The sequence below is a fragment of the Oncorhynchus clarkii genome, chromosome 17, assembly GCF_045791955.1.
Source record: "Oncorhynchus clarkii lewisi isolate Uvic-CL-2024 chromosome 17, UVic_Ocla_1.0, whole genome shotgun sequence".
In the NCBI taxonomy this organism is placed as follows: Eukaryota; Metazoa; Chordata; class Actinopteri; order Salmoniformes; family Salmonidae; genus Oncorhynchus; species Oncorhynchus clarkii.
The window spans coordinates 30,914,709-30,931,970 of NC_092163.1; the positions used below are offsets into that span (position 1 = coordinate 30,914,709).

Sequence of the window (17,262 nt, forward strand, 5' to 3'; positions counted from 1 at the left end):
CATTATCAGTTCTGTTATACTCACAGACAATATTTTGACAATTTTGGAAACTTTAGTGTTTTCTATCCTAATCTAACAATTATATGCATATTCTAGATTCGGCCTGAGAAATAGGCAGTTTCATTTGGGTACGTTTTTCATCCAAACATCAACATACAGCCCCCTACACTCAAGAGGTTAAGGACAACAAAGTCAAGGTATTGGAGTGGCCATTACATTGCCCTGACCTCAATCCTATAGAAAATTTGTGGGCAGAACTGAAAAAGCATGTGCGAGCTAGGAGGCCTACAAACCTGACTCGGTTACACCAACTCTGTCAGGAGGAATGGGCCAAAATTCCCCCAACTTATTGTGGGAAGCTTGTGGAAGGCTACCTGAAAAGTTTGACCTAAGATAAACAATTTAAAGGAAATCCTACCAAATACTAATCGAGTGTATGTAAACTGAATTAAGCTGAATTAAATCATTCTCTCTACTATTATTCCAACATTTCACATATGATCCTAACTGACCTAAGACAGGGAATTTTTACTAGGATTAAATGTCAGGAATTTGAAAAACTGAGTTTTAATATATTTGGCTAAGGTGTAAATAAACTTCTGACTTCAACTGTATGTTAATGCAGCGTGTGAACAGTTTATTTATTTTTTAAATATGGAAAAAGACAATGTGACCTCATCCCAGGCTGCGTCTCAAATGGCAGCCCATTCCCTATATAGTCCAGGGCCCATAGAGCTTTGGTCAAAAGTAATGCACTATATAGGGAATAGGGTGCCATTTTGGATGCTACCTCATAACAAGGGCCGGTTAACCTTTCTGGGATATTTGGGACGGTAGTGCCCCACCCCGCCAACAACCAGTGAAAGTGCAGGGCGCCACATTCAAAACAACAAAAATATCATAATTAAAATTCCTCAAGCATACAAGTATTTTACACCATTTTAAAGATAAAAGATAAATTCTCGTTAATCCAGCCACAATGTCTGATTTCAAAAAGGCTTTACAGTGAAAGCACCACAAACAATTATGTTAGGTCACCACCAAGTCACAGAAAAACACAGCCATTTTTCCAGCCAAAGAGAGGAGTCACAAAAAGCAGAAATCTAGATAAATATTTGTCACAAACCTTTGATGATCTTCATCAGATGACACTCATAGGACTTCATGTTACACAATACATGTATGTTTTGTTTGACAAAGTGCATATTTATATCCAAAAATCTAATTTTACATTGGCGTGTTATGTTCAATAGTTCCAAAACATGCTGTGATTTTGCAGAGAGCCATGTCAATTTACAGAAATACTCATAATAAACATTGATAAAAGATGCTACTATTATACATGGAACTTTAGATACACTTCTCCTTAATGCAACCGCTGTGTCAGATTTTTTTTTACATTTATGGAAAAAGCATACCATGCAATAATCTGAGTACTGCGCTCAGAGACCAAAACAGCCAAAGATCCATCATGTTGTGGAGTCAACATTAGTCAGAAATAGCGTTATAAATATTCACTTTACCTTTGATGATCTTCATCAGAATGCACTCCCAGGAATCCCAGTTCCACAATAAATGTTTGATTTGTTCGATAAAGTTCATCATTTATGTCCAAATACCTCCTTTTGTTAGGGTGTTTGATAAACAAATCCAAACGCGAGTGCAAGTCCAGCCGAAAAGTCCAAAAAGTTATATTACAGGTCGTAGAGACATGTCAAATGAAGTATAGAATCAATCTTTAGGATGTTTTTATCATAAATCTTCAATAATGTTCCAACCGGAGAATTCCTTTGTCTGTAGAAAAGCAATGGAACGCAAGCTAACTTTCACATGACCCGCGTCATGAGCTCGTTGCAATCTGCCAGACACCTGGCTCATTCCCCTCTCATTCGGCCCCACTTCACAGTAGAAGCATCAAACAAAGTTCTAAAGACTGTTGACATCTAGTGGAAGCCTTAGGAAGTGCAATATGACCAATATCTCACTGTATCTTCGATAGGCTATGAGTTGAAAACCTACAAACCTCAGATTTCCCACTTCCTGGTTGAATTTTTCTCAGGTTTTCGCAAGCCATATGACTTCTGTTATACGCACAGACATCATTCAAACAGTTTTAGAAACTTCAGAGTGTTTTCTATCCAAATATACTAATTATATGCATATTCTATTCTATTTTATTTTGTGGCTGAGTAGCAGGCAGTTTACTCTGGGCACCTTATTCATCCAAGCTACTCAATACTGCCCCCCAGTCACCAAGACGTTAATGGCCCCAGAGTAATAGGCATCTGTGGATAAACACAAGGTCATGGAGTACCCACTCACTGGAACAAGTGGAAGAACTGCATAAATGTTTTTGCATCTCGGAGCAACCAACCTCTTGGCTTTTAATGTAAACTTTGCAAAGGTTTGGTTCAAGTGTCTATGTATGTAATACTATGAATATGATCCTTTGTGTGTGCATTTGTGTGTGCGTATGTGTTGACTATGTCCGGACGTGTGATAATGATGATGATGATGAGGCTGCAGGTGAAACAATGCTTCCTCTAGGGATGTTCTGCCTGTCTACATTTCTTTGCGTTCAGTGACCCTGTCTCCCACCCACACCCCTGCCTCATCATCTTATCACCACCGTCTACCAGGGGATGAGAGTGTGGGAGTTCTCCCTCTTCTCTAGCTTTTCTCTTATTCTTTTTTAAGAATATTAATATGTGCAAAAAAAGACTGATTGTAGATGAAAGGGATTCCTTTTAGGACGTTTTCTTTTTGAAGAGAGCATCAATACCCCCTTCCCCAAACACAAACTAAAAGGGAAGTTGAACGTTTCCCCGCAGGGGGCCACAGAGCCCCATCCAATTATTCACCTCACTCCCACTCGCTCTCATTACCGGATGGGAAACGATAAATGGATAAACACTAGCCAGAGTGAGCCACGGGACTGCAAAACACTGGCGTACAGGCCTGGGTCATGTTCATTAGGGCATGCAGCAGAAAAACAAGCGTTACTGAAGTCCAGGTAGCGAGGGACCATGTTTCGGTCTGTTTTATTTTGTTTGGTGCCTAATGAACATGGCACTGATATCTTTGTTTCTAAACACTTAATCACATTATTACATGAGTCATGGATTTGGAGTTGATTGATTGATTTATCTGACAGTAAAAAAAAAATACAAATGTACACATTTTAAAAAGTTGACAGTGATATTAAAGTAAATTACTTACTTCCATTGTGGTACAGACATTTCATAGATACAGATACATTTCATAGATACAGACATGAAAATGATTCTATGGTTGTCATCAGTCAGCTTTTGACATTAGATTTAAAATAAGTTTTGGTAGGTATGGCTTTAAGTTTTTGTGGTAGTTTGATCCACCTAACAGCGTTGGTGTATAGAAAGTTATTCTTACCGGATAGACACTTAAATTTGAGCCAGATATCTGGGGGCTGAGTCAGTAATAATTCTGTGGACCAGACCAAGATTAATTAATACAACCCTTCTTTTCTCTACAGATAGCCAGCCTAGCTGTAAAGGAATATGAGCTCGAGACTATGGTTGGATTCCATTTTTTATACATATTTACCTCATTCATTAATTTCTATTACAATAATTTCCTCATTTGGATTGAATCCTGAACCCATACCCATGGCTAAAAAAGTATAGCTTGTATGCATACTGTAATATACACAACCGACCTGAACTACTTTGCACACAGTTAGAGCTTGAATGAAGGGAAAACCTTGACTGGCTGAATGTTCTTGAACAAGCATCCGCCTCTTTGTATTATTGTCAGTTTTGAACAGAGGGAAGCACAAAAGCCGAGCTGTAACCAGGGGGTCTTTTTTTATTCCAGGAGTGGGAAAGCAGCACTTTCTTTTCTCTGTCTCGCACTGTCTGTGTCTGGAGGGGTGCAGTACTGAGCCATTTGTTTGTATCTATAACTTTTTACATTCTCTGCCTTTGATCCCAGTGTCTGTGTGCTCTCGTCTGACTTCCACTGTGAACGCTATAATCTGATAAGGGAGGCCACTAAATTTGTCCTTGCTTTGTTCCCACTGTGTTCCCACTGTTTCTTTCAAGGGGGTGATTGCTGTTAGCCCGCCAACACACACAAACTAACTGCTTTAATCCATGGTGAGCCCAAGCACAGGAACCTATCTGATCAATTTAAATGGTCAATTAGCCACATAGTGATTATGGGGCACAGTGTTTTGTCTTCTACATCCTGTTGGATGTAGTTTAATTGCTATCTCTTCTCCCCTTCTCTCTCATTTGCATTCCCTCCCTTTCCCTCTCACTCTTTCTCCCTCCCATTTTTCTCTGTTTCTCTTTTGGTGCTCCTCACTTTGGCCTTACTGCAATCTAACCCCTCAATTGTAGGGGGCAGTCAGATTTAGGTTGCATGCCAAAAGGCTCTGCTTTCCTTTGTAAAACCATAGACTTCCTGTGTTGATTAACAGCAATGAATTTTTTAACCAGCTATTATGGTGAATTCCAGGTTAAGCACACATTCAAACTGCCACAAATTCATCTATTTCTTTAACAGTAACATATGCTCTCGGGACTAAGGGAATGCCATAGGTCTTGTTCCATGCAAAGCTCTTTCTCAAATCTGTTGTATATATGAGAAATGTCCAGAAGTATATAGAGAAACAGAGAGCTATGAGAATGTACCCATCAATCATCCTCGGTCTGTCAGTGCAGACCAGAGTGGTGTGGAACTGAGCAAGTGTTGGAGTAGCTCTATTTTACGCTCAATAAGGAGACCGATGTGCCATGATGGAGTAGAGGTCTCAGGGTCTTCACAGCTGCCAGCGTTATTACAGAGGGTAGAGAGAGCGCCGTTTATGCCAAGGCCAAACCAGACAGAGATGGGCAACAGGATATTACAGCTCTAACAGGAAGTAAACATAAGGAGTGGATTGGAGGCTTCCCTGTGAAAGCATTCACATTTAACCTTAATATAAACTCCCTGTTTGGGGGATAGACAGCAAATCCATTTTCCAATTGACTGGGCGATGAGGAATCAACATCTGGTAAATGGGTTAAACTGTATGTTGTATGCAAGTGAAAGCTGTGCAAATGAAAGCTTGTTGTATCGGCATCTTAGCACAGATATCCGTTAATGGACGCTAAAGGACAATTTGGCTTAAATTAGGCGGCAGTGACAGATTTTCCCCTATGACCTTTATACAGGAATGCAAAAATAGCACACAGTCCATATGGCCTCCCTTGTGCAGCCTGTTAACCAGACAAACACTCTCTTCTCAGCAAATTTTTGCTGTCAAGCGTGTCACATTGTCATGTTCTCTGTACAGTTGAGATTATCCAGAGAAGGACAAACAACTCCATTTAAGTCCCGTTACACCATGGGATATCATGTGCTCATGTATTTATTGGAGTCCTTCTGACAGACTGTATATTTGAATATTCATCCTTGTCAATGTCTCAGTCAGTTAGAAACATAAATATATATTATATATTTTGATTTGTTTAACATTTTTTGGGTTACTACATGATTGTGATGTCTTCGCTATTATTCTACAATGTATCAAATTTTAAAAATAAAGAAAAACCCTTGAATGAGTAGGTGATCTAAACCTTTTGACTGGTACTGTATATACCTACTCGTGAGGTATTCAGAATCCAAAATGGTTAGCAGGCGAGTCCTAACTAGAGGTCGACCGATTATTATTTTTCCACGCCGATACCGATTATTGGAGGACCAAAAAAGCCGATACCGATTAGTCGGCCGATTTAAAATAAAAAATAAAATAAAAATAAAAATTTAAAAAAGTATTTATTTGTTTTATTTATTATTTATTTATTTGTAATAATGACAATTACAACAATACTGAATGAGCACTTATTTTAATTTAATATAATACATCAATAAAATCTATTTAGCCTCAAGTAAATGATGAAACGTGTTCAATTTGGTTTAAATAATGCAAAAACAAAGTGTTGTAGAAGAAAGTAAAAGTGTAATATGTACCATGTAAGAAAGCTAACGTTTCAGTTCCTTGCTCAGAACATGAGAACATATGAAAGCTGGTGGTTCCTTTTAACATGAGTCGTCAATATTCCCAGGTAAGAAGTTTTAGGTTGTAGTTATTATAGGAATTATAGGTCTATTTCCCTCTATACCATTTGTATTTCATTAACCTTTGACTATTGGATGTTCTTATAGGCACTTTAGTATTGCCAGTGTAACAGTATAGCTTCCGTCCCTCTCCTCCCTGGGCTCGAACCAGCAACACAACGACAACAGCCACCATCGAAGCAGCGTTACCCATGCAGAGCAAGGGGAACAACTACTAGAAGGCTCAGAGTGAGTGACGTTTGAAACGCTATTACCGCGCGCTAACTAGCTAGCCATTTCACTTCGGTTACACCAGCCTAATCTCGGGAGTTGATAGGCTTGAAGTCATAAACAGCGCAATGCTTGACGCACAACGAAGAGCTGCTGGCAAAAAGCACGAAAGTGCTGTTTGAATGAATATTTACGCGCCTGCTTCTGCCTACCACCGCTCATTCAGATACTTAGATACTTGTATGCTTGTATGCTCAGTCAGATTAAATGCAACGCAGGACACGCTAGATCATATCTAGTAATATCATCAACCATGTGTAGTTACTAGTGATTATGATTGATTGTTTTTTATAAGATAAGTTTAATGCTAGCTAGCAACTTACCTTGGCTTACTGCATTCGCGTAACAGGCAGTCACCTTGTGGAGTGCAACGAGAGAGAGGCAGGTCGTTATTGCGTTGGACTAGTTAACTGTAAGGTTGCAAGATTGGATCCCCCGAGCTGACAAGGTGAAAATCTGTCGTTCTGCCCCTGAACAAGGCAGTTAACCCACCGTTCCTAGGCCGTCATTGAAAGTAAGAATGTGTTCTTAACTGACTTGCCGATTGTTATGAAAACTTGAAATCGGCCCTAATTAATCGGCCATTCCGATTAATCGGTCGACCTCTAGTCCTCTATCAGGGCCCATTAGTGAAAAGTGAGCAATACATGGTGAGCAAGACTCTTTTCAGTTCTTTGAGTCAACAAATCAAAAGATTTCAAACCGATAAATAGATTGTGGCTGGAAGAATGGCACCTTTCATGTTATGACTTTCTGTCTTCTAACACTTTGTAACACTTTCATCTTATGATACAACCCACTGCATCAAAACAAAGTTATATCAGTAATCATTGTTTAACATTTCATGGCCCTTTTGCTTACTTGTTGTCCCTCTAATGTTTGGATAATGCTATAGTATGGTTTTACTGTACATACTCATGTAGATTATTTTAACTGCAAGGTTGATATTTTCTGTGTGTTTGTGTGTGTGCGCGCATACTGGCCTGCAGCAATGTTTGATAGTGTGTGTGATGTGATTTCAGGGCCTGACCGAAGGACAGGCGGCCCCATGGGAGACCGCCAAGAAGGATGACAACCGCAACAAGAACCGATATGGCAACATCATCGCTTGTGAGTACTGAAGTGACACAGATACTGAGCTAGACAAGTGTATTTGCGCAAGTCTTTTCAGAGCTGAGGAGTCTCCTGTACTCATAGTAGACTTGAGCTAGATGTGTTCTACTCCTTTGAAATGGTTAAATCTTCTCTCATAAGAGAAGATATTTGCAACCGTTTAAGGTTGTTGTAATTAAGCCCGCAGACTTTGAAAACAGTGGAGTCTACGAGGCCGTCGACACTGTCATATTGTTAGAGAACCCAAGGCCCCAATTAATGTGATACAAGAAAAGCATATTGTCCCAAGGACATAACTTTTTTATTAAGGGTTTAGATGTCACTGGCAAGACACTTCCTACAAGTGAAGGCTTTTAAATAAAACATTGCTCTAAAATGAAAAAGCTTGTCACATGCTGATAGCCAACAGGAATTATGATACATTTGCTGTTGGTCAAAACGTTTTAATTTCATGGGCTTGTAATGGAAACTGTCCATCTTACTGCATGCTCCTCATTAAAGTTTGGAAAAACCACAGAGTACAGTAGGTATCTTCATTTAACATAAGTCTGCCAAGAGCGATCGACAGTTAATTGTTAGACCCAAAAAATGCTTTTTAGAAAGTTTCACTCTGCGAACTTGAACAGTCACTGTGTAACAGATTGTTATCTGATCTGGAAAAGGGAAGCACTTTCAATTACATTTCTTCTTTGCTCCCCCCCACACACTGTGTAAACATAAAGCCTCCCATATGGTCATTTATAATTCAGTAGACATTGCTACCAAAATAAACAGAGTTATTGGCAAACATTTACATATCAGAGAGACTGGAGGAATCGGTGGCGATCCTGTAAAGCAGAGCTGCCCACCGGAACCACTCAAAACACAAATCTTTTAGATTCCTTTATGTTCTTTAAATTGTCTTTATCCTCTTTTCAGGAATAGTCCCTTGCTACAGTGTCATTTGTTTGGGGAGTTCTTAAAGCTGAGTACATACAGTAAAATGCTCTTGGCAGACTTATCAGCTTTGCACACTCTTGGCATTCTCTCAACCAGCTTCACCTCTTGGAGTTCCCACTTATACTGAGCACTTGTTGGCTGCTTTTCATTCACTCTGTGTGGTTTATATTTAATTGCAATGGAGTACTGGTTGCTATCGCTAGTAGGTGTTTTCAGAGAGGACCACATCCTGTTGCAGTTGGATCAATGTATGGGACACCCTTTGAAATGAAGTTGAAGGAAACTTCACTGTCAGGCAGACCGTTGTCATCACATACAGTAGGCCTGGAACTTTTTGGGTATATTGTATTTTATTATTGATTTCTCAAGTAAATAGAACTTTGGTTTACAAGAAACTAGAGGGAGCAAAGATGTTTAGCTGTCAAGAAAATAGTATGTTCACATTGAAGGGTAAAGAATCAACATAATTTGACATTACAATGATATCGTCTCTTTCCGGGAAAAGCAATCGAGTAGGCTTTGCCTGATGCAATCTGATTCAGACATGAACCAATACTGCACTTTTGCCATTGACTGAGGCAACAACACAACCCCCACTGAGTTATGAGTGTTGTGCGCTTTATTACACAAACTGTCACTCACTAGAGTCAGCTTGTGTTTGGAATCATGCGTAACACCTTCAGTCAGAAGGTGTTGTGTGAAGGAGTGCTCCCGGAATGATAAGTATCCCAGTTAAGTTCCGTAAAAAAAAGAGGTAACTGCCACTCTGGCGGCTCACCGGTAGTCGATTCAGTTCAAGTTGGGCTGCATATGTGTGCACGTCTGTCAAAGCACAAGCTCTTTGGAAGTCGCTCATATCTTAACTGCCATTTAATTCCCGGCACGTAACGTTGAAGTATCTTCAGAGGTTCTCTTGAAGTCGTTGCCGTAGAAATCCCTTGATGTATTGACCAAAGACTGACGATTAGCATTCTCTTGACTCTCTACCTCCCCAATGTTTACTGGGTGCTTTTTTGCACCTGGCATTGATGTGAAGAAAGAAAGAAACTCTCAGGAAACATTGATTACATTTCCACAAGACAAACAGGCTCCAATTCAGTGAGGTTATTAAATGCTGGGTGTTAACAACTATATGATGTAATTGGGTATAATTACGAATTATTATTATTATTAATAGGATGTAATTCATGCTTAAGCGCTACAATATATATGATTGACAAATTTATTAGACCTAAAAACATTCTTATTTAAAGGAACCCGCTATGATGTCCTGTACTCTGTATGGCTGCCATCTTAAGAGCTCCGACCCAACTTTGCTATTTTGTGATTATTTTGGTGTTTATCTTTACTTTGATTGCACAAAATATATCCTTTATATTTCTTATGATCATCAAAAACTTTTGAACATCAGATCGTTAGTTACTAACCTCCATTTCTGCTTCAACTTCGAATCGGCTCTTTATGTACATCTGATCCAGTAGTGTAAAGTACTTAAGTAAAAATACTTGGATGACCACCTAGTAAAGACATCAACTCTATGAAATAACGCATTTGGAATCATGTAAATTATTATCCAAAATAGTTACAGCTTTGCACACTCTTGGCATTCTCTCAACCAGCGTCATCTGGAATGCTTTTCCAACAGTCTTGAAGGAGTTCCTACATATGCTGAGCACTTGTTGGCTGCTTTTCCTCCACTCTGTGGTCTGACTCATCCCAAACCATCGCAATTGGGTTGAGATCGGGTGATTGTGGAGGCCAGGTCATCTGATGCAGCACTCCATCACTCTCCTTGGTACAATAGCCCTTACACAGCATGTAGTTGTGTTGGGTCATTGCCCAGTTGAAAAACAAATGATAGTCCCACTAAGGGCAAACCAGATGGGATTGTGTATTTCCTGCAGAATGCTGTGGTAGCCATGCTGGTTAAGTGTGCCTTGAATTCTAAATAAATCACCAACCGTGTCACCAGCAAAGCATCCCAACTCCTCAATGCTTCACGGTGGGAACCACACATGATGAGATCATCTGTGATGGACTGTCATTTCTCTTTGCTTATTTGAGCTTTTCTTGCCATAATATGGACTTGGTCTTTTACCAAATACGGCTATCTTCTGTATACCACCCCTACCTTGTCACAACACAACTGATTGGCTCAAACGCCAGAAGAAGGAAAGAAATTCCACAAATTAACTTTTTAACAAGGCACACCTGTTAATTGAAATGCATTCCAGGTGACTACCTCATGAAGCTGGTTGAGAGAATGCCAAGAGTGTTCAAAGCTGTCAAGGCAAATGGTGGCTACTTTGAAGAATCTCAAATATAAATATATTTTAAAAAGAAAATTGGGTTACTACATGATTCCATATGTTTATTTCATAGTTTTGATGTATTCACTATTATTCTACAATGTAGAAAACAGTAAAAATAAAGAATAACCCTTTAATGAGCACTCGTGTGCAAACTTTTGACTGGTACTGTATGTTGTTGACTGTTGCCAACTCTAGCCCCATAGACTCTAAAACATGAAAGCCTTTAAGACTGGTATAACTCAGTTATTTTATACCCATGCTCAAAATACATTTACCCAGTGAAAGATGGGCTAATGGAAAGACAAGACTATTGCAAATGACATTAATGCTATTTATTGGATCATGACTAGCATAGCACAAATCGAAGCCAGCTGACCGGAGCTAACAAACAGCTAACCGGAGCCAGCTAATAGCTATCTGGAGGTTATCTAACATTTACAGTACAACAATTACAATGTTCTTAAACATCACAGTTACAACATAAAATTCTCTAAACCCTAAGGATATTGTCAGGAGTGTCTTTTTCAAAAAAAAAAATGTTCAGGAGTTAACAATTCATTTTTTTCTAGATCAAAGGAATGCACCGCCATTTCATTTTACACTCAACATGCTTGTTTTCTGTCTAGTATGAAGTTATATAATTACTATGTTGTTCAAAACCATTACATTCACTTCAACAGGCAAGTTACACAACTATATTGTGCTATTCAGTGTATTTTCACACTTTACTGACCTGTAACACAGGATAAATTATGAAACAGGAGAACATGGCTTCTCTTTGAAAGGTTCTCTCAATTATGAGAACACACAGGTGCAGGATCGCATATGGTCCCAGTGCAAAGAAAACAGGTCTTACTGCCCCCTACTGGCCAACAGTAGTATAAACGCATCGAAATAGCTTTTCAGTAAAGGCATTCTTTCCCAATACAAAGAAACAATACATAAAAACAAACAAATACATTACATCACCGCACTCTCTCTCTTGCTCTTGGTCCTCATCGTTGTAAGTCACCTTGATTTAGCACCTGTGTGTTTCTTTATGAAAATATTTTGTGAACTCCATGACAGTAGCTAAAGCAAGGAGCTATAGCAGCACACAAGTAGACTACAAATGCATCCTGGGGTGGGCATGCCCTGAGCTCGTGAATCGAGTGATACTGGAGTGAAATTGGAGCGGGCGACAAGGCAGACGCTCCAGCATTTGCGAATTCCGCTTCAAAGCTCCAGTGAAATTGGGCACACTCTGCTCCAGCTCCGCTGACATACTCTGATCCTGACTGGTTGTATCACCGTCTGGTATTGCAACTGCACCACCCGCGACCGGGAGATTTAGACGACCCAGCCCATCACTGGGGGCGAGCTCCCAGCCATCCAGGATGTACAGTACATGCCAGGCGGTGTACGAGAAAGGTCTGAAAATTTGCGAAAGACTCCAGCCACCGAGACATGTCTGTTTCTCCATGCTCCCTACCAGCAGGCAGTACCGGTGCCTCAAGGTTCAAACAGACTCCTAAACAGCTTCTAATTCCCTGGCCATAAGACTGTTAAATGGCTAACAACTACTGCTTTCTCTCTCCCACAGACAATCCACACTGACTCTATGCCCATCCACAGGTCTCTACCAACTCAAACACAACCTACACTGCTGCTAAAATTTAATTTTGATTAGATGTATTACTCCATTACGCTGCTGTCCATTGATTGATTGCCATTACCATTAGTATTTATCCTGCTTCTGGTTACTTACTCCTGTTTACATGTACAGTATATATTACCATGAGTATGTACAGTGGGGCAAAAAAGTATTTAGTCAGCCACCAATTGTGCAAGTTCTCCCACTTAAAAAGATGAGAAAGGCCTGTAATTTTCATCATAGGTACACTTCAACTATGACAGACAAAATGAGAAACATGACATTGTAGGAATTTTAATGAATTTATTTGCAAATTATGGTGGAAAATAATTATTTGGTCACCTACAAACAAGCAAGATTTCTGGCTCTCACAGACCTGTAACTTCTTCTTTAAGAGGCTCCTCTGTCCTCCACTCGTTACCTGTATTAATGGTGCCTGTTTGAACTTGTTATCAGTATAAAAGACACCTGTCCACAACCTCAAACAGTCACACTCCAAACTCCACTATGGCCAAGACCAAAGAGCTGTCAAAGGACACCAGAAACAAAATTGTAGACCTGCACCAGGCTGGGAAGACTGAATCTGCAATAGGTAAGCAGCTTGGTTTGAAGAAATCAACTGTGGGAGCAATTATTAGGAAATGGAAGACATACAAGACCACTGATAATCTCCCTCGATCTGGGGCTCCATGCAAGATCTCACCCCGTGGGGTCAAAATGATCACAAGAACGGTGAGCAAAAATCCCAGAACCACACGGGGGGACCTAATGAAGGACCTGCAGAGAGCTGGGACCAAAGTAACAAAGCCTACCATCAGTAACACACTATGCCGCCAGGGACTCAAATCCTGCAGTGCCAGACATGTTCCCCTGCTTAGCCAGTACATGTCCAGGCCTGTCTGAAGTTTGCTAGAGAGCATTTAGATGATCCAAAATAAGATTGGGAGAATGTCATATGTTCAGATGAAACCAAAATAGAACATTTTGGTAAAAACTCAACTCGTCGTGTTTGGAGAACAAAGAATGCTGAGTTTCATCCAAAGAACACCATACCTACTGTGAAGCATGGGGGTGGAAACATCATGCTTTGGGGCTGTTTTTCTGCAAAGGGACCAGGACGACTGATCCGTGTAAAGGAAAGAATGAATGGGGCCATGTATCGTGAGATTTTGAGTGAAAACCTCCTTCCATCAGCAAGGGCATTGAAGATGAAACGTGGCTGGGTCTTTCAGCATGACAATGATCCCAAACACACCGCCCGGGCAACGAAGGAGTGGCTTCGTAAGAAGCTTTTCAAGGTCCTGGAGTGGCCTAGCCAGTCTCCAGATCTCAACCCCATAGAAAATCTTTGGAGGGAGTTGAAAGTCCATGTTGCCCAGCAACAACCCCCAAACATCACTGCTCTAGAGGAGATCTGCATGGAGGAATGGGCCAAAATACCAGCAACAGTGTGTGAAAACCTTGTGAAGACTTACAGAAATCTTTTGACCTCTGTCATTGCCAACAAAGGGTATATAACAAAGTATTGAGAAACGTTTGTTATTGACCAAATACTTATTTTCCACCATAATTTGCAAATAAATTTATTAAAAATCCTACAATGTGATTTTCTGGATTTTTTTTCTCATTTTGTCTGTCATAGTTGAAGTGTTCCTATGATGAAAATTACAGGCCTCTCTCATCTTTTTAAGTGGGAGAACTTGCACAATTGGTGGCTGACTAAATACTTTTTTGCCCCTCTGTATATTACCGTAAGTTTTTATATATCCCTGCTACCAGTCACTTTTCAGCCGTTTTTCCGTGTATATCCTACTACCAGTCACTTTATATGTAAACCCACCTCAACCACATCAGTACCCCTGCACATTGAATAAGATACTGGCACTGACCTGACATTTTTTTATTTTTTTATTTTATTACATTTTCTATTGTCTATATTATTATCACTGCATTGTTGGAAAAAAGCTATCAATGTAAGAATTTCACTGCACTGTTTTACACCTGTTTTTTCAATGACGGTAGGCCATCATTGTAAATAAGAATTTGTTCATAACTGACTTCCCTCGCTAAATAAGGGTTAAATGAAAATTTAAAAAACACTTGTTGTATCAAATTTTATCGGTCACATGCCCGTGTTTAGCAGATGTTATTGCTGGTGTAGTGAAATGCTTGTGTTTCTAGCTCCAGCAGTGAGGTAATTTCTAAAGCTTGGTCGCAAGTGGGTCTTCCAAATGGACAATGACCCCAAGCATACTTCCAAAGTTGCGGCAAAATGGCTTAAGGACAACAAAGTCAAGGTATTGGAATAGCCATCACAAAGCCCTGAACTCAATCCTGTTGAAAATTTGTGGGCAGAACTGAAAAAGCGTGTGTGAGCAAGGAGGCCTACAAACCTGACTCCGTTACACCAGCTATGAAAAATGGGCCAAAATTCACCCAACTTATTGTGGGAAGCTTGTGGAAGGCTAACCAAAATGTTTGACCCAAGTTAAACAATTTAAAGGCAATGCTACTAATGGAGTGTATGTAAACTTCTGAGCCACTGGGAATGTGATGAAAGGAATAGAAGCTGAAATAAATAATTCTCTCTACTATTATTCTGACATTTCACATTCTTAAAATAAAGTGGTGATCCTAACTGACCTAAGACAGGGAATTTTTACTATGATTAAATGTTAGGAATTGTGATAAACTGAGTTTAAATGTATTTGGCCAAGGTATATGTAAACTTCCGACTTCAACTGTTCATATGAGATGAGTAATGCAAAATACGTTAAAAAAAATATCTAAAAAAATTGACCAGTGTTCCATTATTAAAGTGGCCAGTGATTTCAAGTCTGTGTATATGGCAGCAGCCTCTAATGTGCTAGTGATGGCTATTTAGCAGTCTGATGGCCTTGAGAGAGAAGCTGTTTTTCAGTCTCTCGGTCCCAGCTTTGATGCTCCTGTACTGACCTTGCCTTCTGGATAATAGCGGGGTAAACAGGCAGTGGCTCGGGTCTTTGTTGTCCTTGATGATCTTTCTGGCCTTCCTGTAATATCTAGTGCTGTAGGTGTCCTGGAGGGCAGGTAGTTTGCCCCCGGTGATGCGTTGGGCAGACCGCGCCACCCTCTGGAGAGCTGCAGGTGGTGCAGTTGCCATACCAGGTGGTGATACAGCCCGACAGGATACTTTCAATTGTGCATCTGTAGAAGTTTGTGAGGGTTTTAGGTGACAAGCCAAACTTCTTCAGCCTCCTGATGTTGAACAGGCGCTGTTGCGCCTTTTTCACCACACTGTCTGTGTGGGTGGACCATTTCAGTTTGTCAGTGACGTGTATGCCGAGGAACTTGAAGCTTTTCACCTTCTCCACTTCGGTCCCGTTGATGTGGATAGGGGGGTGCTCCCTCTGCCGTTTCCTGAAGTCCACAATTAGCTTTTTTGTTTTGTTGACATTGAGTGAGAGGTTATTTTCTGGCACCACACACCCAGGGCCCTCACCTCCTTCTTGTAGGCTCTCGTCATTGTTGGTAATCAGGCTGTGTCAGGCTGGTACTGTTGTGTCATATGCAAACTTGATGATTGAGTTGGAAGCGTGCGTGGCCACGCAGTCATGGATGAACAGGGAGTACAGGAAGGGGCTGAGCACGCACCCTTGTGGGGCCCCAGTGTTGAGGATCAGCGAAGTGGAGGTGTTGTTTCCTACCTTCACCACCTGGCAGCGGCCCGTCAGGAAGTTAGGTTGTCCGGAAGTAAGACGTCGGTATCTGTGACTTGGCTGGTTTTTCTTTTGTAGTTCATGATTGTCTGTAGACCCTGCCACATACATCTCGTGTCTGAGCCTTTAAATTGCTACTCCACTTTGTCTCTATACTGACGTTTTGCCTGTTTGATTGCATTACGGAGGGAATAACTGCAGTGTTTGTATTCGGCCATATTCCCAGCCACCTTTCTGTGGTTAAATGCGATGGTTCGCGCTAAGAATCCTGTGCACGTGGCGAATAAAACTCTAAACTTGACCCTTAGACTGTCTAGCTTACAAAAGAGTCTAATATATCTTCCTGCAGTATATTTTAACAGTACATTTATATATTTCCTATTGGGCAAAGACCCCCACCTCCTTCTCTTGCTAATACACTTCCTTGGCTGTAATCCATTCCCGATCTGAATGATACTGTACTTGTCCAAACATGGACTTCTCGTTGAATGGGGTCAAAGTCAACAGTTAGTGTTGTTGATGAAACATGCGGCATCTCTCAGGTACACTTCATGGCAGTCTAATCTCTGAACTGCAGAATAGGGTTAAACCGGATCATCCAACTACCAGCATGCGGCACAAACAACATTCTGTCAGTTTGACAGTGGAACCTCCAGGAGGTCTGACTTTAATAGTTTAAATCAACCCTGTTAAACTCTGAGCAATTGTTTTGGACCCAGTACCGTGAAATATCATTTGAAAGCTACAGCCCTTGTCTTTTTGTAAATCAAACTCAAATCTTTCTGCTCGCAATTATCCGAATTTAGCCCCCCGCTGCCTCCACATAAAGGCCATAAATCCCATATGCAATGTCGCTAAATTCACCAAAAGTGTAAACATTTAGTTTGCATTGAAAGGGTACACCTTGATGGTCATTGTAAAGCAATGCATTTCCTTCTCCAACGTGTATGTATCCTCCACATGCACCGTTGATCTATCACAGATGTCTACAATAGGAAAAGTACATGGGAAAAGAGGTTTGAAGTTTCCTCATCGGTTTGTCTTTTTTGAGATGATTTGAAAGCCCTGATTGCTTGAGTGATTTTAAGATGTCAGGCTTGAACATCTGAGTAGCCATTATGGCACAATGTCTCACTACCCAAACCAGACACAACTGGTTTCAAGTGGCCAAGAGACGTCATGTGATCTCCTATTG

The 17,262-nt window shown here is 40.5% G+C and overlaps 1 protein-coding gene across 1 annotated transcript in view; it reads left to right on the forward strand.

Moving 5' to 3' along the window:
- Positions 1-17,262, forward strand: part of LOC139370689 (protein tyrosine phosphatase receptor type T) — a 435,744-nt gene that overhangs the window by 393,296 nt on the left and 25,186 nt on the right. The window contains exon 21 of the mRNA XM_071110314.1: positions 7,395-7,482. Coding sequence (XP_070966415.1) covers positions 7,395-7,482 — 88 coding nt within the window. The remainder of the gene's footprint in view (positions 1-7,394; positions 7,483-17,262) is intronic.